This window comes from Cylas formicarius, unplaced genomic scaffold, assembly GCF_029955315.1.
Source record: "Cylas formicarius isolate icCylForm1 unplaced genomic scaffold, icCylForm1.1 PGA_scaffold_8__14_contigs__length_24414737, whole genome shotgun sequence".
NCBI classification, from domain to species: Eukaryota; Metazoa; Arthropoda; class Insecta; order Coleoptera; family Brentidae; genus Cylas; species Cylas formicarius.
The window spans coordinates 4025030-4047305 of NW_026844361.1; the positions used below are offsets into that span (position 1 = coordinate 4025030).

The 22276-nt window shown below is 33.5% G+C and overlaps 1 protein-coding gene across 2 annotated transcripts; it reads right to left on the bottom strand.

Moving 5' to 3' along the window:
- Positions 1-19: 19 nt before the first annotated feature.
- Positions 20-22204, bottom strand: LOC132706786 (nicastrin). 2 transcript variants are annotated; one of them, XM_060678323.1, is made up of 11 exons: positions 21898-22204; positions 21747-21845; positions 21221-21695; positions 19826-20100; positions 19548-19774; positions 16856-17203; positions 14973-15038; positions 13131-13283; positions 10047-10155; positions 4781-5023; positions 20-161 (listed from the first exon to the last, which is right to left on the bottom strand). In XM_060678323.1, the coding sequence occupies exons 1-10, from the start codon at positions 21956-21958 to the stop codon at positions 4800-4802; spliced, it is 2037 nt and encodes a 678-aa protein (XP_060534306.1). In that variant the 5' UTR covers positions 21959-22204; the 3' UTR covers positions 20-161; positions 4781-4799. The 2 variants fall into 2 exon arrangements, with proteins under 2 accessions (XP_060534306.1, XP_060534305.1); XM_060678322.1 differs by having other exon boundaries at positions 13131-13286; positions 21898-22201.
- Between the last annotated feature and the right edge of the window lie 72 nt (positions 22205-22276).

Here is a 22276-nt window from a genome sequence, read left to right on the forward strand (position 1 = left end):
AAAAATACAAAGTTATGCAGGTATAAAATTTCCGGTTCAGTGCACCAAAATTCCCGAAATATTCCCGGATTTCATCCTACTAGCGATTAAGGAAATGGAGCTGACGTGGGTCGGTGACGTGCGGTGGAATGGGGAAGCGCCTTCGTTACCCTCAAACCGGACTAAAGCAAAATTTGATTTAAATATAATAAATAATAAAAAGCGCAATTAGCAACTGTTTAACGCGGTTTTATCATACTACGAGATGAGTCTGTGATTCGCTTTAATATATCGCGTCTCACTGCCGAACAGCGATACGAACATCTCCGAAGATAGCCGAGTCGATATTGGCGGACGCGGAGCTCATTTAATTTAAAAAAAAAACACTTAGTCTCAGTTGAGCTCTGAACAACCCAACAGGATGATTGGCGAAACGTCAGTAAGTTCGAAATATCATAATTTAATTCAGTCTTTTTTATAAAACTTATATAAGTGGCTGAACTAGTCGTAATCTTATTATAATGAACCAATTTTTAAAAAAATAATCCGAATAAAAGTTGATTTTTTTTTTTGAGACGAAAGAACGATTGGCCATTTTTTGTGTGCAGCGTTTAGAAACCAAACAAGGTGAGCGCAAAAAAGCAATTTTGTTAATAATTAAGAATAATAAATAATAGTAATACTATTAAAATAATTGATTAATAACTTTAGCTAAAATACAATGATTCATTTCAACTTTCAATAAATTTTAAAATTTCATTATTTGGTTCAAAAACTTACTTAACTTACTACTGAAAGGTCTTCGAGACAATAAAAAAGTAGAGAGTGCGGCAATTAAAAAAGAAGCAGGTAAAATGCTAACAACGGAAGCAAGATATAATGGAGCGCTGGAGAGGATATTTTGAAAAACTGCTCAATTCCGAAAATAAAACAAATGGCAAAAAGACAGAATACGAAGGTAAGCAAATGGTAGAGCAAGAAGAGACAGAACCAAATGAACAACTTATAACGAGAGAATTATTCATTACCACAATAAAACAGCTAAAAAACGGCAAGCCACATGGTGAGGATAAGATTACATCTGCGATGGTAAAAAACATGGGAGAAAAAGCGACCACACTATTGTTAGAAATATGGCATGGGTAGAAGAAAAAATACCGGAAGATTGGAAAACAGGTTAAATATTACCACTGCACAAAAAAGGAGATAACAAGAACTGCAACAATTATAGAGGAATCTATGCTATCTACATCATTGAAACTGTCTGAGAAATTAGTTGAAAAGAAACTACGATCAAAAGTAGAACCAACCCTAACAGAAATGCAAAGTGGGCTCCGGAAAGGTAGAAGTACCCAAGATCACGTGTTCACTTTAAAAGAAGTAATTTCGAGAAAATTGGCAAGATCTAAAGCAGTATACGTAGCATTCTTAGATATGGAAAAAGCGTTTGATAAAATACCGCGAATAAAAATCTGGAAAAGCCTACAAGCCAGAAACGTTGACAACAAACTATTAAGAGAAGTAATTTCGAGAAAATTGGCAAGATATAAAGCCGTATACGTGGCATTCTTAGATATGGAAAAAGCGTTTGATAAAGTACTGCGAATAAAAATCTGGAAAAGCTTACAAGCCAGAAACGTTGATAATAAACTATTAAGAGTTATCAAATGTTTATACAACGAAACAAGAAAGTGCGTAATAAGTAAGAACATGAGATCAAATGCATTAATAACACAAGGAGCGAGACAGGGGGGTAGTTTGAGCCCTTTATTATTCATAACTTTTATGGAAGATCTAAGTAGAATAGCAGAACAGCGATCAAAAAACCTTTACGTTGGATACCGACAACTAGAGCGTATCAACACATCGAAATGTGCCTTCGCCGATGATATAACGATCATAGCAGAAACCTCGAAGGATCTAGACGAAAATCTAAATAATTGGGATCAGATACTAACAAAAAACGGAATGAAAATGAACATAAATAAAACCAAAATTATGGCAGTGTCAAACGAAAATGAGAAATTAGAGGTGAGAATACGTGGGACACTAATAGAACAAGTTAATAGTTTCCAGTACTTGGGAATTATGTTCGAACAAACAGGAGAACAGGACACAGAATTAAATAATGGAATAGAAAAGGAAAATAAGGTATACTATGCATTGAGTAAGGGACTCATAAATAAAAAGGAAATTTCTAAGGAAACTGAAATGAAAGTTTACAAAACAATTTACAGACCAATCCTTACATATGGTTCCGAATCTTGGATATTGTCAGATAGGGACAAGAGCAAAATTGGAGCAGCAGAGATGAAATATTTGAGGAGAGTGAAAGGAATAACCAGAAGGGACAAAATTAGAAATGCACTTATAAGAGAAGAGTTAAAGGTGGAATCCACAGAAGAATTCATGGAAAAGAAACAACTTGACTGGTGGGGCCGTTTACAGAGATTGGGCAGCACTCTACCGGTTAAAAGAGAGAAAACGGAAAAGAAGAAGACCAAGAGAAACGTGGGAAGATTTTGACAAAGAGGGGACGAACATGGGTTGAAGCTAAAAACTTGGCACTAAATAGAAAAGACTAGAAATTTTTGATCGATAGCTAAATTGCATACAGAAATGTCACCCTTACACCCTACGGGTAGAAAGGGACTAGGTTACATACATATCAAAAGTTATTTTATTCTAACTGAAGCAACTATTTTTGACCATAATATTTTTATAAGCTTCTGACGAAACCGGCATTTTTCAACACTATAGTGACCTAAAAATTGTTAAAACTTATTTAATTACTTGTTTTGGTAAAATTAACGCGTCTGTACGAAAAATAAAATTATTGGTCACAATGTTGAACGTTAAAGCGTAACAGTAAGATTGTTTAACCCAAACAATTACGGGATTTTGTCTATTTTTAGAAAAAAACAATAAAAAAATGTTTCAAAACAACATCCATACAGGGTAAAAATTCGTGCCTTAAAAAATAGAAACGAAAAACGACCACATTCTACTTGCGACGCTTTAATAGCACCGATGAAAAGTCAAAAAGGTTATAATTTTTTGACTGCACCTCGTATACAAAGTACAAGGATCTCGATAGCGACAGCCGGTTATTGAATATCTAATGTAATTTCTTAATAGAAAATCATCTGCACTTTATTTCACATTGCTTAACATAAAAAAAAATAACTTGTACCAAAACACACCAAAATTTCTGACTGACGTCCAAAATTCTTCCCAGTTTTGACTGGTTCATGAATACTATCCCTTTTGGTTCATTTAGTTATTGAAAACGTTTGGTAATAACAGGTTTTATTATTACTATTATTCAAATTATGTCCTCAACGATACCTTAATTTTGTCAATTTATTTTTGAAGGCCATCAAAATAGGATTTTAAAAATATTTCGCGGCAGTAGCGTCAGCGTTTCAGGTAACAAAAGTTCCGACATAGATGGATTTTGGAACTTGGTGTACGCTAGTGGAAATAAAGTGCAAAATATCGCTCCTATAACATTTCGAATCACAAGAATACTGATTCCTACGAAAAAATTATACGAATCATTCTTGTGGGTAATTCTATGATGATGATAAAAAAATAGACGAGTTTGAACTAATATAAAAACTCAAATATGGACAGTCGACGGTGTCTAATTATGACATATACCATAAAGTACAAACAGGCGAAATTTCTGCCAACAGGTTTTAAAGTCACTGGATTATGGCCTGACGTGGACTTTATTGATGCGCTATAAGAGATGGTTGTATAACCAATATCACTGCACTGGAATCCAGATCTGAAACTGGTCAAGTTCTGATAGAAATACCGGTACCAGAAAAAACTGCTGGTTAATCGCCACAGTTTGGTTCTCCGCATGCCATACGTTCAGCGCCAGAGAATCGAAGAGTATCTAACAGAGGAAGAAAAGCTGGTGTAGCAACAGTCATAACATCTTCACCATACAAAAATGATTTAGCGAATAAAAATATGAAGAGACAAGAAAAAGAATGTAAGAAACAAACTGCGAAGAGAAACAAAGAAACGAAGAAAAATAAGAAAGATTGTGAAGAAGAAGACTCTGAGGAACAGGAAGTTATGAAGACATGATGAGTTGATGAACCAAATATCTCCTGACTCTGCTGACGCCCATTGTACGTTCGGTTCAAGCCTTGTTTCAATGGATAAAAATGAGCACATTATGATTGTGCTGATCCAGAGTTTGATACTTGTATCTGTGACTTTTGCAAGTGAATTAAGCAACTTCTTTCATTTATCACAATAGGTTATTTTCATTTATTTAATGTCGTAGATATTCATGTCCATTTTTGTTATTGATGTTTCTATTTTGTTGTTTGGTTAGTTGTGTTAGATTTTAATTTGACAACTAATATATTGGAATAATTACTACACATAAATGTATGACATTAATAATAACATTAAACTGTTTTTATTTCCATGATTTTTTTATATTCCTTTTTTCGTTCCTATTCTCTACGTTACAAGACCATAATGTTATCACCTGCTTATAAAAATTTCCGTATACTTCGAGAATAGTAGCCTGCCAAATTTTCTTTGCAAAAAAAATTTGGAATTTTATTTCTATATGTCTAATTTCACCGAATCAGTTCAGCCTATTTAAACACGTTAATGTTAATTATGTTTTATGTATACAATTTTCATATTGCGACAAAAATACATGGTCGAATAGAAAAAACACGTTTGAATGATGAAATAAAAAAAAAAGAAGAGAAATTGGGCGGAACTGGAATCGCAGAACGGCCGCTTGGTAAGTTATACCGCTTACCGGGACATTTGAACTACCGTTAACAGTCGGCGGGCGCTTCCGCGGGCAGCGACGGAGCGAACAACACGCGCGACCTCGTCTTGACGAAGTACACGAGGACGAACGATAATATCAAGGTCATCGATCCGACCGCTATCGTCATGTTTTCGTGCGCGGAAGACGGTTTCAGGAACATGCGCACGCTCATCTCCTGCCACGTGGACTCCGACCACGAGCTGTATTTGTTCGACGACCAGTCGTAGTCTGAAAGGAGAGTGACGAGTCAATATTTTATGAGAGTTATGCTATAATGTGCATTTGTCCAAATCACCCGAGGCACCGGCGACGAACACCCGAAAGCGGCCGAAACATTTATCCAAATATAGAGAGGTTAAAATACAAGTGTAAACACGGCTCAGATAGCAAATTAACTTATAACATGCGGTTAAATTATTTTACTTTGGTTAATAATCTATACAGTGTTGTTACAAATAAAATAAAATTAACAGATTACAAAATAAAGTAGAGGTTATTGGACATGATACAAAGAACAACAATTTACGCTATTGTTTAAGCTAAAAAAATACAACTTCTATTAAATATACTACAATGAAGGTAATTTTTTTTTACAATTTGACCTTTTAAAATAGGTATTTTTAAATAATGGGCGCTGTTCTTTTCTAAAATTTTAATGCAATTGCAATTTTTTCATACTTGTTATCCTGATAACTACTTAGGTAACTTTTACTTTTTGATTCTGGGGTATGCTAGGTAGCTAGTTAATTTTTTTCATAATACAAAGTGTTTTAATTGACAACCATATCCTCAAAATAGACGCAGCTGAAGTATTGGATAAAGATATTGATAAATCATATTGCTTATTGAATAAACTTAAAATCATCAATAAATTCAGCTATGAGAACAATTGCTCACACGTTTTTATTAACCTTTCATGATTCGTGATAATAGCCGTATGCAATTTTCCGAGTAAAAGGTATCTAAATACAATTTTACTAAAATAATTGAGAACCTTTAAACAAACACATTTATTTAAGTTTGGCTCTTTGATTAATTAAAATGCATTGAACTGAGGAGGCTTTTACTTGATGAACATTCATTTATCACAATAAATAAGAACAAAAAGTTCAGATTTTTTATCAAATGTTTTGATAAAGATGAAGTTGTCGAAACAATTGTCATGTCAAAATATATAATTTCGTGAAAATCTGAACTTTTAGTTCTTATTTATTTTAATTAAAATGCAACTGAATCTTTTAAGTTCAGTCACTGTAAATATTATCAGATGTATTTTAAAAACATTGTAATGTAAACAAATCATAATTATTCTCTATCGAGGAAAATTCTTCTCCGCGGAAACGCTTTGCAGGCCTCCCTCCCGCGCTGCCCCGAGCGATGCCCGAACGCCCAGATACGATTTGGACAAATGAACACTTGGACAAATACGGCCATCTCGTTATCGCCGTTTACGGAAAGTCATATCGCTCGGTTGTTCTCGACTAACAAAAGGTCACAAAATAATACAAAATCACAAGTGATCGATTTTAACAGCGAGAAATGGCAATATAAACAAACAAAAACAGTAACACCTAACAAAAATGTATGGACGATGTAAATAAATAAACCAAAAATAATATATACAGGGTGGTTTGTAATGAATGTCAATCATTACGAGAGCGATACATTTTTTTTAATATCTTTAATACCACTTTAGATATGAGTAAGATCACGTCAAGTGGACCCCCTATTTACCACTTTATCATAAAAATTTAATCTATATATATTTTTTACAAATACTTATGATGGAAAATTGATCCCCCAAACGAATTTTTATAATTTTGATTTTAACGTTTTTTTCATAATGAAAATTTTAAGCACTTTTAATTAAAAAATGGATTAAAACACCCTATATGCAAAACTTTTAAAGATTTTCACAACTATCTCACCAGGTATAACAATAATCTCGTGATGGACCTCGGTCGAATTGAGAGATCCAGAAATGGAATTTTACAACCGCATTTCAGCTAATATTCAATTCAATTCAGTACAAAACATTAAATAATTCGAAATCTAACTCAAAATGAGAGATTAAGTTATCTTCAAAATTTTCTTTCTATTTGAAATGCAAAAATGCGCTATGTTTTTCTCTATATCTATTTGCTATGCTATTGCTATCTCTATATCTATTTCCTGCGCTAAACTGAAAGTACTTATACAGAGTGTCCCGAAATTAGACGTCAATATTTTAACCTCGTATTCTGCGACCCAAAATAAGGATAAAAGTTCATATAAACTAGGGTCCAAACATTTTTCCCACGCCTCCCCTGTGTTACCGACCCCTGAAGACAATCCAATACTAAGTTTTAGTTCGTTAAATAAAGCTTAAAAAATTTTGTAACTGTACCAAATTTTATTTAAAAATATTTACGTGTTTCGAAAATATTTACAAAGAATCGCCATCACTTCTTCAAATTTAACACCCTGTATTTTAAAAACTAAGACGAATTGCACCCTAGTTTATATGAACTTTTATAAAGACTGGGAATAGACTCAAATTGGTTGGATATGCGGACGTTGTATACTGGCCGGCTTTAAAATGGAAAGGGTAGTACAGCTTACAAAAATTGATTAATGTCTGCCTGAGGTACACTTACTTGCATAAAAAACTGATACGGCTTGAAAATACCACTTTATGACTTGAGCACTATACCAGGTGCTGTCATATCACATTTTGACAAAACAAAGTTGGTTTTAACTTCCAATGTAGAATCTAAAAGCATGATTATGAAAATCATTTTGAATAATAAAAATTAATACTCATATTTTTAAGAGTTGAATATTTTTGCCTTGTAGATATCGAATGGTTCATTTTAGCTCTTTCGTCAATAGCAGATGCAGCTATGGTTTGTGTAAATTTGATGTTATAACATCGGCACTCAAGGGTTCTCAGTGGTTAAATCTATCTGAAAGGTTATTTTGTACTTCTCTATGATAGCCTGTAGCCTTGTCAGGGGTAGTGATATACATAACGCCGTAGTCAGTTCTATGTTCTCAAGCACAACTGTGTTTCAGAGCTCTTTCACATATAACGCTATTAAAACTCACTTCCACTGGATGTTATTGCTTATTCATCAACTTCTACTATAAAAAATAAATTAAGAGTTCGCGGGATTAAGGAGAGGCTGGACCGCTAAATTTCTTTAAATTCTATTATTGTTTTTCTTTTAATTGTTTCTGAATATTATCCTTGCTTTTCCCAGTTTCTATTATTTTTACCTTTTTCTTCTTTTTTTAGGAATATAAGATTTTTATTCAATAAGAACTACAAAGTGAAGGTAAGCGAAATCATTTCAAGCAAGAACTCCTAATGACGATGTTTTTGTTAACACACTTTACAAACTATGGTACTATTCCCATAATGAACCTTCGTCTGGATTTAAAGTAGTAAAGGCATGATCAACACAATTCAATAATCGATTTTTATTTCCTACAGACCCAGAAAGAATACATCAGTTCTTACATACAACCGCGGAGCGGAAAATCCAACGGCTACAAGACAGTTCCTCAACTCTTTTCAAGTAAATAAATCCCAAGAACATGCCAAACTTTTGGGTATCATTGACTTATCCTAGAAAACACTAAAACGGATACCGTGAAAGCCATGATCAATTGAATTAGATCACACCATACTATAATACACGTGTTGTCGTAATTGAAAAAAAAAAAGTTTTACATCTTTGAAAATGACGTAATTGTTTAATAGATTTTGGACAAACGGCAAGCAACAAATCAATTTTTGCTTGTGTTCCTGTTTACCATACCATACCAATTAATCAATACGTCCAAGATACTATTGGGAGTAAGCACAGGGAAACCCGAAGCAAGTTGCGACATTTGCGACATTTTCTCAAAAATGCAAAATTAAAATAATGTACAGTGTACGATAGCAACCATTTTCATCGCGGCACATTGAAACAAACAACTTTTTTATTAATATTTTTGCGAAAAGATACTCCCTTAAACTCTTACTTAAACTCCGAGCTACTTTTTAAAAACAAGATTTATTTAAATTTTATTACATTGCTATGGCAAATGTTTATTACTAGATGTAGTAATTATTAGAAGTGTGCATAGTTTACTATAAATATCTAGATAAAGTTAAGAATGTAACCAACTCTTTGACGGTCGTTCCAAGAAAGTGGGAATCCTGGTTTCATAGAAGCTGTGGAATACTTATTAGGAGGTTTAAGATTTATAGTCGGTACGATTTGCGATTTCGTAATTGGCCACAAAACATAGTATTTTACCTGCTTGCACTAGTATACTAAAAATGGTAAAACCCATTTACCTGCATGTGGTCTACTTATAATTGCCTGCTTACCATTCTAACGCCATATAATTGGCTTGGGCTAAGTGCAAAATATTATTTAATAAAAATTATGTAAGCGAGGCACGGCACAATGATACTGCTGTAGTATTTCTTTGGACGGCAGCTCTTCAGACAGTTAGCAAAGAAAATTAGATCAGTTGTATAACACATACAGAAAATATATTAAAAGAATACTGGGAAAAAGAGAATACATTTGATATAACTGTACCACTACTTGGTATTAATGTAGACGAAGGATCATTTTTTGGTAGTAGTAGTTCCAATTTTGACTCTGATTATGGACAGAGTTTTCACACAATTTATTCAACAAATTATCATAATTTTTTCATGTAGATTCGTCTACTTAAATATTCGCATATCATTAAGGAACACCCTGATATAGTACTAATAAAAATTATAATCTAAAATACATGAATTCATGTCCCAAGTAATATAATCGTGATCGTTAGTGACGGCTGTCCTGCATTGATCAGATAGACATTTAGGGCGGAACAATATCTGTTTAAGTATAAGTGGAAGTAAAAATGAACAATCTATTTTATTGCCGACTATGGCATCACAAATCGTACCGGCTAAATAAGAGTTTTACAGAGTAAGTCATAAAACCCCACGAATAAGTGTTTTTTTTTTTTTTGAAACGCTATAAACTCTCTTTAAACAAATCCGAAGTAACCATCACCAAAGGTTTTATGCATAGAGTAAAACAGAAACATTTGTAACAAAAATGGTTTTCATATAAATCTAGAAAAACTAATAATAAAAAAACATAAATATCCGTTACCTGATACTAAAACCTTAAACTGCGAAAAATGCTAGTTCGACCTTCTATCAAAAACAATTCCAAGATTTCCATTCGGTCACCAAAACTAACCAACTCACCATCAATGATAAACGCCGGACTCACGGCTTCGGTTGTGTTGACTGAAGCCTTGTAGCACAACGGGGTGGCGTTGTTGATGCTTTCGGCCATACTGTAGTAGCGGAAAGCCTGAAATTAGCGACGATGCACAGAGTTAATTGGGAACAGATATACAGGGTGTCTCAAAACGCATGTTCATTGTTTCAAAATATTTCCATCTGTTAAATGAACCTATGTCCAACAGAAATCCAGAGTGCTAAAAGTAATTTTATTTTTTCGTTTTTTATTCGTGGAAATGAGAACACATTTCACCTCTGATAAGGATGGGCTATATTCTGGTATTGAAAAAGAAAGAGACGTTTAAGAACAAAAAAACCTATTGTGAGATAATTGTCCCAATCAAGCCAAATTTTAATTAATTAATTATTAATCAATTAATTTTATTAATTGATTTTATTTATTTATTTAATTTGATTTAATAAATTTATTTATTTAATTTAATTAATTAATAATTATTACAAAAGAAAAAAACTTACAATATATTGGCATGTATTGACTTTGAAATATAGGTTTAAACGACAAGTCGAAATATTTTCATACAAAAAATATGCTGTATTCTATAGCCCATTCGTTCTGAAACACCCTGTATAATAGAGACGACATTGTTTACAATTTAAAGTGATGGAAATATCTTTACGGGTAGTGTTACAGACGTACGAGGGTCACTTTCAAAGTTTCCGACCTCACCCTGAAGATGAAGGCACCAATTACTAAAAGCTAGTGATGGTAGTTGTGTACCTCTTGATAGTTACTTACGAAAGTTGTAGCTATTTTGGGCGAGTGGTTTTTAGTTGAGAGTCGTTTGAGTGAGCATATATTGAAAAACAATAGGCCTAGGCAAATTAAAGCTGAGTTGGAATTTAAACGTGGCAGTAAGGGCCGAAAAAAGCAAATATTGTTTTTCCAGCTGGGAAAGTGTTGGAGATTGTGCATGCAATCATCTCAATCGATTACCTTCAAAACGGAAAATCCTTTACAGGATCATACTACGCATCATTATTTGACAAGTTGAGGGTAGAAATTGAAGAAAAACGGCCATTTTTGCAAAAAAAAACTTGTTTCACTAAGACATAACTCAGAGATTGTTATGGTGAAAATCCGCGAATTACGGTTTCACCTGACCATCCGCCTTACTCGCCAGATCTAGCATCAAGCGGCTTCTTTTTGTTCCCTCATCTAAAAACTGCTCTCGGAGGACAAAGATTGTAGTCAAATGAGTTCACCTTTGTGAACGGGGTTAAAGCTATGAGAGAATCTCTAGAAGTGTATTGAGTTACAAAGAGACTAGGTAGAAAATTGTTAGGTCGGAAACTTTTCAAGTGACCCTCGTATAGAAATACCAATGCAACTTACACAGAATAATATTTTCATGTAACAAAATGATTCGTTAATATTTTGTTAAACATTACCCATAAAATAGCAAATAGTTCCTTGTCTAAGAATAGCAACATGGTTCGTAAGAAATGCCTTTTTTTATGTGACGATACTACAACGAGCTTACACCAATGTACTCGAGTTTTTGTGTGCTTTTGATTATTTTTTGTGAAAAAAGTGACTTTTTGAAATTGAAAATGTTGTGTTGGATATTGCTATCACAAACACTGATACCGGGGAGATTGGAATAAACTTGGAGGGGTTTGAATTCCTTAGCATCATTTCATGTGAATATAAACAAATCAAGGACAAGGACGAGAAATTCGAATCCGATATTATTTTTTTAAATGCCGAGAAACTATCGACATTTTATCGAGATAACCCGTTTTTTACATACATTCTTTTTTTTTGCCCCCCCCCCCCCCCCAAGGGACTTCGAAACTTGTAATTAAACAACCGACAAATTTTTTTTAATAAAAAAGTGACTTTTTAAAATTGAAAACGTTGTGTTGGATATTGGACAACTTGGAGGGGTCTGAATTCCTTAGTGTCATTTCATGTAAGTATAAACAAAACAACGACAAGGACGAGAAATTCGAATCCGATATTTTTTTTTGTAAATGGCGATAAACTATCGACATTTTATCGAGATAACCCGTTTTTTATCTACATTGTTTTGTATATAATTTTTTTACCCCCCCACCCCCCTCCGGACCATCATCATGCCAAAATTATCATGAGTTCATTTATGTTTTTATTGAGGATGGTCTATCTGCAGATGATAAAAAGTCCCCCAACCCCATCCATTTAATTGCAATTGGTTATTTTTTAATTATTTCTCAACCTCTCACAAAAACCGATAAGATTGTGTGATTTTTTTTTGTTTTGTATATTGTAGATGTCCAAAGAACGCTCAAATACATCGGATGTAGTTCGCGTTCCTTGTAAAAGTATGTCACTTTGTTTAATTTAACTATTTATAATATAATTTAGAAAATTTTAACTAACAAACGACTCAATATGCAAAAAAGAAAGAAATTTATTTTTAAAGTTACAAAAAAAATCTCTTAATATTTTTGTATAAAATTATTTTTTAAAATGTTTTTCACGATAGTTATATACCCCGAACGGCAGATTTCGCGTAGAAAGCATTATATATTCGCTTGTTGTGTTGTAAAAATGTTGATTATTTCAGCCTCTAAATAAAACTTTCTTTCGGTCTCTGGGTAAATAAATGTTTTTAAAAGCGCTCTCCGAAATTCGGAACATTTAAGTAGATTGAACTTGAAAAAAAAGAAATCTTTGTTTTTTTTTTAGTTTTTTTTTTTCACTCAACGGATCAAATTCGTATTCTACATCAACGAAAATTTCTATATCATCAATACAATGTTTAACTTGACCGATTGAATCGAAAAATTGGGTAAAAAAAACAAGAATTTCATATTTTTTTAAAAATAACTTTATAAAAAAGTATTAACAGAACTCTTTTGTACGGCGTGAGTAAACCTTAACTCACATTGTCAATTTGGTTTAATTCAACTATTACTAATATAATTTTCAAAATTTTAATATTGTTATAATTTAGCACCTGTCTATGGAATTACGTCGTTACCATAGCAACCGATCATATTCAGGCCCGCTACTCCACCCCAGTTGCGATCTGGACTTACGTAATGTTTAGTCCGGTTGGTGCAGTCCGGGCCTCCGGCTCCAACGACGTCGCCCGTGAACCACGCCAACGTCAACGCGACCAAGCTGGTGACCAAATTGGAGGAGACGTCTACACCCACGTAAAGGCTGTACACTTGTTTACCTTTTGGAACCTTCTGAATCAACAGGGGGTCAATCAACACTCAGCAAATGACATTAGACAGCAGAATACCCCGTAATTATCGAATTCCTCGAAAAATTCAAACGAAACACCACGGCAAATTGCTGGAAAAATTTTAAAACCCATTTTCTGGAAAATTTTCTTATATCAATGCTACTTACAGTGAGACACCTCTGAGAAAAATTCAAATCTTTTTTGTTAGATGCTTTTTATTTTCCGGAAATAATTGTCGATTATTAACTATAAACTAACCAAAATAGTTTGCTTAATCGATTTTAATAAGCTTGGAGTCATTAATGGCTATGAAACGTGCTATGAACCAGATGATTGTGATTGAGTACCCTGCCACCAGATGGCGTCTTCTGACTTAATGTCAACCAAAAATTCTGAACACAAATTAAATGCAACGATAAAAGTTTTTTTACGTCATTAGATAATCAAATATGAGCCCAAAAACCTAGTAAAAACCGCATCTCAATATCTTTATCCTAACCTCTCCGAATATTATGGAAACTAAACACTGATAACGATAAAACAAAATTGATTGAGAGGAAAATCAAAGGTCGTTATAAATGTTCTTTTTTTTTTCTCAAACATCTCACTCACAGCATGTTTGATAGCCTAGAAAACACTTCTTGAGGATCTGAAGCCATTTCAGATCCTCAAAAATAATTTCCAGAATTTTCTCTTGGTCGATTTAGTTCTTTCTGTTAACGTTCCCGTACTTCGGGAAAAAAAAACTTTTTTTTGCAGAAAAATACTGCACTTACTTAAAGCTTCATGTCTTTTTGCCTAACAGACCTAGCTACATAAAAATTTTACGGAGGTTAGCTCATAGATTTATTCGAATGACAATACGCGACTTTGATGGTAAGACAGGTAAAAACATTTCTCTCATAAATGACAAAACAGTTTTAAATAAAGCACAAACAACTAAAAAAAAAGAAGAATTCAAAGGAATCTTCAACCCTGGATATTTTAAACTGGTTTCATAATTTTTATTTCAAAAACGACATGCTTATTTATAAACGTCGTTTTTCACAATATTTTTGAAACTTCGCGTTATTACAAAAACAAGAAATTATAATTATTACATGTGATATACAGAGCGTTTCATAACAACATGCTTGTTCTCAAGGATGTGATCACTTGGATTATTTTTAAGAAACACAGGTTTATATCAATGATCAATTGATGTAAGGAGTGATGAAATTAAAAAAAGTTTTTCCTCGTTTTCATTGAAACTGTTTTAAATTTCTCAATTTATACTGTCCCTAACGAAAGATGACAGAAAAATCTGATTTCTTTTCCAGAAATTCGGACTTATTTTTTACAAGTTTTGATTTCTTCTTCAAAAATTTGCCTTCTTAAACTACAACCGGACTTACATGGATATAAACGTTTCTGTCTTATTACAAACGCCCTGTAGATTTAATAAATTTTCCTCGACGACTTAACCCCATGTAGCATTGAAAGGTTATAAATTAATAATTGTTGGACTGGCATTATTTTTTTGCCACGTGGTATTTACGTCGGATTATTGAAATTATAGACTTTGTTAGACATTATCAAAGTGTTTTTGTGTTCCTACTTTCCTTCAATTAAAAATTCTGATTTAATTTAAATTTAATTTAATTTAATTAATTTAAATTTAATACCACAGTAAATGTAACAAACATACCTTTTGCACGGCCTTGTGCACCTTGCAGCTAGCGTTTTCCAAATAGCAATAGAACAGTTCGTCCACCTAAAATCACAGTTATATTTAGATTAGCATTATACTGAACTAAATTAAAATTAAATTAAAAAAAAATATCCTGTTAATATGGAACACCTTGACATTTTCATAAGTCTCCAGTGTGCTTTATACATCGCTATCCCAACATCAAATGTTTTACACAGTTGAAGAATATTGCCTGCTTTGATTGAAATTTTAGCATTTTTAATCACAGGTTTTAGTAAAATAGGTTAGCTTTGTGAAAAAGTATATATTTAACCTTATAAAAATTAAACTTTTTAATTTTATTAGATGACACTTTTGGGTCTGCTTATGAACCATATTTGGACCACGCAATTTAAAATTTTTCCTATTCAGTTGAAATATCTGGAATAAAACCACAAAATTTAAGAAAGGCTCGGGATAGCATGATGTGCGTGATTGACGCAATAAGAAAAAAACAGTCACCTCTTCCAAGTACAAGAAGTAGAAGAAAACTGATGAATTAGAAGAGCAAGATGATGAGGACAATGATGTGGAAGAAATTGCTTGCCGTTCTGCGATGATTACTTCAAGAAGTTATTTTGATTAAGCTAGACAACAGGCTTCTACTCGGTGGTATTTTTCCACCTAAATTAAAAATTAATAAAATAAGTTCTATATTTAAGTCTGGTTGTTGAAAATGTATGGACAATTATCTCTCTATTAGTGTTACTAGTGTATTTACAAAAATTGTTGAGACTGCGATTAAGAAGAGAATGATGTATTTCATTAGTAAATACATAGATGTCGCTTAAGAGCGCGTATTTCTAATGCATTATCATTGCGTGAAGAAAGAATAAAAGAAAAAAAATCTACTTTTATTACTAAAAACTCTTGCGTTAATCCTGGTTGATCCTTATCAGCAGGAGCACAACATTTTAACATACACATGACAAGAAAAGAAACACTTGGAATGAATTTAATATCTTGTGCAATCTCCATCCGCATCAATCATAGCTTGAACACTTCGGCTCATGGTCATGAAACGAATTATGAAGTTTTCTTCAAGCAATAATTCTTCCCTTACTTCCTGAACACCTTACCATAGCTCCTCGCTGTTTTGAGGTCAGGACTGTTACTTGGCCATGGCAAGGTTTCTATGTTGGCATTTTAGAGCCACTGTGAAACGAATTTTGCAGTGTGGACAGGACAGTTGTCCTATTGGAAAATATAATTATTTTTGGGGTAAAGCTACTGCACGCTGGGCGCCATAACATTCTGCAATATTTCGCCATAAATTTGACGAACAAATCTTTCCTCAATCCATCATACCACTCCCATTACTCTAGATGAAATCTGTCCCCATATATTTACATTGAAGTTGTCTTTACCTGTTCAAAAATCGAGAATTGAAACGCCTGTTGTCTGGTCTGTACCCTTTGATTTTACACTTTTTTGAATAATGAAAGATTTTTCCACCAGAAAATATGACTCTATCCCATGCTCTGTTGAGATGCGATGCCTTAATTCTTAATTCCGACAGAATTCTTGCATTCTACGCTCTTTGAACTATCCAAAGGAGCGCCTGACCTTCTTGAACTGAACAAACATTTTGTCTGCCAGATCCACTTTGCCTTTCAAATGTTTCTTCTTGCCTCCAACTTTAATTAATGGAAAAAGCGGTTGTTCTGCTCACATTAAAATATCAATCTACCGCTGATAACGACCAACCATCTTCTAACTTGGTCACAATTCTTGCTTTTAACTCTCTGCTCGTACGTGGAGCCATTTTAGGCTTCCTTACATTTTGTGTTTTTTTTACTTGACAGTTACAGTATTAGGAATATTAGTATTAAAAATCTTACCAAAGTATAGTCGACCGCCGCGTCTCCCGTGTAGTTCCGATCGGTGACCTCCTCGTAGATGCTCTTCGCCACGGTCCAGGCCACATCCCCGACATACCTCTGAATGCTATCTTCGAGGATTTCGCTACCATTTTGATACTCGTACAAGATATTCGAAGCGTTGTCGTACAGAGAGTTGTAATAGTGATTTCGATATTCTTTTTGGTGGTTCGTGACCAAGAGTCCTGATTTGATAGCGTCGTTAGTAAGGAAAGTGTGGAGGGATGACGGAGGCAGGCTATCGGGCACCGAGACCACGGGAACGCTCGCCATATTATTAGAACCTAACGAGTTTATAAATTTGGTCACCTGAAAACGTAACTCTATTAGACTGGGCCCAAAAAATCGAGTATTTAAAAAATATCGTCAAAGTTTCCCTTATCATTAATAAATGATTTTTTTGATTCTTTCATCACGATATCATTATGGCCTCAACACAACCAAACGATCGAGTTAAAAATATTTATCTGAATATTTATTTTCAAGAAATCAAGCCTATATTTTTTGAAAAACATTTAATGCTCTACAAAAAAGGTATCGTAACATTTTTTCAAAAAGTTTTTTTTTTAATTATTCGCGATTTAAATTGAAAGAAAAATTAAATCTATGATTTTTTTAGTTTTTTTCCACTCAACGGATCAAATTCATATTCTACTTCATTGAAAATTATCAGCATCATCAATAGATTGTTTACAATGTCTATTGCATTGATGATATTTCAACAAAACAAGGATTTTATAATAACTATATAATAGACTATTAAGAAACTCACCTATTTGCTGCATCTCCGAAACCACAAATTGGTAGAGTTTTGCGGTAAAAATAATTATAACTAAAGTGACCAAAAGAAAATACTGAAAATAATTTTAAAGTTTATATTTATGCCGCTAGGGGACGTTATAGCTTTGGCCCGGGTAGAGAAAAATATTACCACTGACCATCTTTTTGACTCATTGTAAAGCATCAAATAAGGGCGGAAGGGAAGGCAAATGTTTGACTTTTTGAAATGTCTATAACATTAGTTCAATTCAACAAATTAGGTCTCGTTTAAAACGGGAAACCTTGCTCATTCAGAAAAAATCACACCTATAACAATAGATGTTGTATTATGACTTTAAGACAGATAAACAAAACAAGGATTAAACCAACTGTAATAATAGCACAATAAGAAATAAGTGCTTGCTTATGACTGCACCAACCATTTTAAGAAATTTGGTGCGAAAATTTGAGCAAAGCTTAAATTAAATTAACTGAATTAAAATATCAAAATTTGAAAGAAATTAAAATTTTGCCCATTTTCTGACGAACCAGTATGTTTTTGAAATGCTCTTTTCAAGTGATGATGCATGAAATTAGAATGTTTTATTCAAATTTGTTTCTTTAAATTATTTAATATTTTTTAGTAACAAAACTTGTATTACTTTAGTCCTGGCATGCTTGACTTAAAATTGGAGGTATTATTTGTTATTTCCAATGTTTAAAAAAACTATTCAAATTTAATCTACTTTCCGTTTCCGTACATAAAAAAACTGTAAATGTTGTAATTGACGCCCTCTAGCGGAACAGGCAAGGTTTCCTCTTTCAAACAAGACCTAATTTGCGCGAATTAGTTTATTTCAGACATTTCAATGTTTCAGGCATTTCAATCAGTTAGACATCTCAAACAAACATTATTTAGTCAAACGCATATTTCTACCATATAACGCCCCCTAGCGACGTAGGATATAAACTTATGAAATTACTTCCAGTATTCTCTTTTGGTTACTTTAGTTATAAACAATTATACGGAAATCTTTACAATTTGAGGTTTGAGAGATGTAACAAATAAGCTGGTCACTCTTTCAATTTTTGTTGTAAAGTTATTTTTTTAAAAATTATTATAAAATTCTGTTTTTTCTTTTTTAGTTTTTCACCCAATTTTTTTGACATTTATTGAATCAAATTCGTATGCTACACCACCGAAAATTATTATACCATTAATACCATCACTAATAATAATTTTAAAAGCAACAATTATATTGTTTTACTATTTACAATATTTTACACATTTCAAACAACTTATTTGTTATTTTTAAAATTATTCTTAGTAATTGGATGGACAATATAATAATTGTTGATGATACAGAATACAAATCTGGTTCGTTAAGTGGAAAAAATTGGGCGAAAAATGAAAAAATCAAGAACTCCATTTTTACTTCAAGTTCAATCTAGAGCAACTTAAAAAAAAAAAATTAAAAAACAATATTAAGAGACCTTTTTGTAGAGCACTAAAATATCTTCGAAAATCAAGGTCCTTGTTTTTGTATTTTGAATTGTTTGTTTGCTAGAAAATTCCATAATGAAAAAGTTAAATCAAAAAACTGAATGTTGTTGATTTCTAAGAAACGCTCGTTTAACGAAAATTTTCGATCAATGATTTTTTATAGAAAATTCCGTTTCTTACAACAATACATTTAGAAAAATATTTTTACCTCAATTGTTTGACTTGGGGTCGAAAAATTAGAAAATACAAATGATAGACTGCCTATTGTCACCACGACCTCACATTTCTATTTATCATTCAGAATGACTTTATCGATATATTTCCCAAAAAAAAAAAAAAAAAACAGTCTGAACTCTATAATACATTCAGGAAACAGGGAGGGAATCTTACTTTAGAGTTTGTGCGGCTTAAGTAGTGAACGTAAGTCTTCGAACCCATGCCCAACTGCGACAGTTCTATGAATAACGAGACATTTTCCGGACGAATTTTCGGTAGGACGTTATTGTCCGGCTCATCATTCGGGAACGACCCAGACTCCATGTCGTAGAGGAGTCTCTGGGACCCAATGTAATCGTAAGATTCCCCATTTAGAAACACAAACAAGACGTTTTTCTTCACTACAACATATTTCATATACAAAAAATGAAATTAGTGAACAAAATACGCACCATTTTCAAATCTGCTGGGTAACATCTGCTTGAGTAGTTTAGCAATGGTCAGCACCGACACGATGCCGGTGACTGGACTTTCCGCCCCCGCTGTCTTGTCAAAAAGGGATGTCGTATCAAGCCTTGCGGATACTATAATATACTCTTGATCGTTAAAAGGCTTTGTGTTATTGTCGGGGCCCTCCACTAGAGGAAACAGGGATCCCCAAATACTATCATCGCCCAGGGGGTCACATAACTTTACAGGATTTAAATTGGTGACCTTATTTGAACGCCTAAAATAAAAACGCACATAAATATTACACTCCCGAATAGTAAAAACCTGCACTGGGCATGCAATTTTGCAATGTACCTTTAGATCAAAAGTAATGCTGTCGGAGTGGACCAAATATCCAGAAAAACATTAAAACTTCATCTACCCTATTGCTAATATTAAAAATATCTTCATAATCAGCTGAAAAAATGCCTCATTGCCCTTTTGCCTCAAATTTGAATGAACTGGGACCAATTCTTAATGCTGCCTCAAAAATACGTGAAAAGGTGGTAAATGGACAAATCATAAAATTTCCCTCTTCCATTAATATAATACCGAAACTCCAGTCAGGGGTCATAATCAATCATAGCTTTGCTCAGGATTGCCAGTGATATTGCCTCTACTTTTAACGAAAATAAGCGATCCACCACCTGGTGGTCAAATGTGAAACCATTGGGTTTCACATTTATTGATTTATTATTATTGTAGTAGATGCTTTGCCACTCTTCAGCTTGTTTTGATAATGGCATACTGAGTTTAAAGTTCAAATCATTACTGTTGTACCTAAATGCCATTCATGGGTAAAAAAGGATTCAGATAGAGTTGAGACTTCTTTTCCCAGAAAGTCCATTGCCCAACCACATCCAACATTTAATAAGAGACCTACTTCATACTTTGACTCTAATAGAACCATATATAATCAAAAGTAAAAGAAAGGATAAGAACCTCTTTATTCTCACTAGGAGCTCATCATCAAATATTTCATGGGGGCTATTTGTAAAGCAATTGTTTAAAGGCAAAACGCACATATCTAGGGTTTTACCACGCACGATAATATGCTCTGTATTAAGAACTTCTATTATAACTCTAGAATGTTAATTGATTGTTACCGATATATAACTTATTTTTCTTTTCTCTTTTTTATGCATCACAAACAACAAATTAAAAAAAAATTGTAATTCAAAACTAGTCAGGTTATGTTACAATGTACTACACAAATTTTCACTGTTGTTGCGCTGCCCTATAATTTGACATTCCAATTATTACCCTTCTTTTTGCCTTTGATAGTTAAAATTTTGATCTCCCCATTTAATAGTTTTATTTTTTATATGATAAAGATTATTTTATTTTATTTTCATTACCTTTGACAGGTCCGAGTATCGGTAGTAGCAAACATAAAAGCATTCAACTCCAGCGAACACATAGACCGATCCCTTTGTGTCGAGTAAGAAAAGTTGTTAAACTTCCGGAAACAATCTCTAATTTTGATAATTTGCGAATAATCCTCGATGTAAAACATTGGGAAGGGTATGTCGGCGTAAAGCAACCCGGTACCCCAAGGGTTCCAGCCGTCTGCGTTGCAAGTACCCGGCAAACTGTACCTCTCGTTGGGACACTTTTTTTCATGGCTGAAATATTCGGCCGTCATGTTACTCGGATAAACGAGCGCCCCGGCCACTTTCTGGCTCGTTACCAGTTTATTCAGTAAGTCAGCATTGAATAACTCGTATGGCAGGACTGGTATGTAGGGCCAAGCTGAGCCGTTCTTTAAAATAAAATCTAAATCGCCTACCGTATCACAGATATGAACCACCCCCACAGAACCGCCTCTTTTAGCTAAAATATAGGTTACTAGGTGGGGAAATGAATATTTGGTAGGTTACTCACAGGAGCACCCTACTTGATGCGTGGCGTTCATCCGCCTGAAGCATCCCATCTTGCTTTCGATTGGCTCGTACATTTTATCTTTTGTCCTTTGTGCGTTTCCTGTAAATATATCGGTATTTGCCTAGTGAGAGGTTATAAAACCAAAACCTACCCAACAAAACATTATGCACCGAAACGAGCAGGACCAGAGCCAAATATGACATTTTTAACATGTCACCACCATGCACATCAGCGTTTATAAGTTCAATTGTGCAAAAATTTACAATATCTTCTTGTCACTGTCATGTGTCAAAACTGAAAACAATCCATGGACGGGAACCGAAATAAGTGTGGGCGAACTTGACTGGAATTTTTGCGAACGGTAACTTCGTGTGATTTCGAGTAAATATTTAAAATTTATATTTCCAAAATTTTTTGGTTAGTTTTGATGTGTCTGTTAAAGACTAGTGTCGGTGATTACCAATTAATTATTTCACTTTTGCAGTCAGGTTCGCCGACTGGCTAGACGTTAGTAGAGTTGAATTATCGAC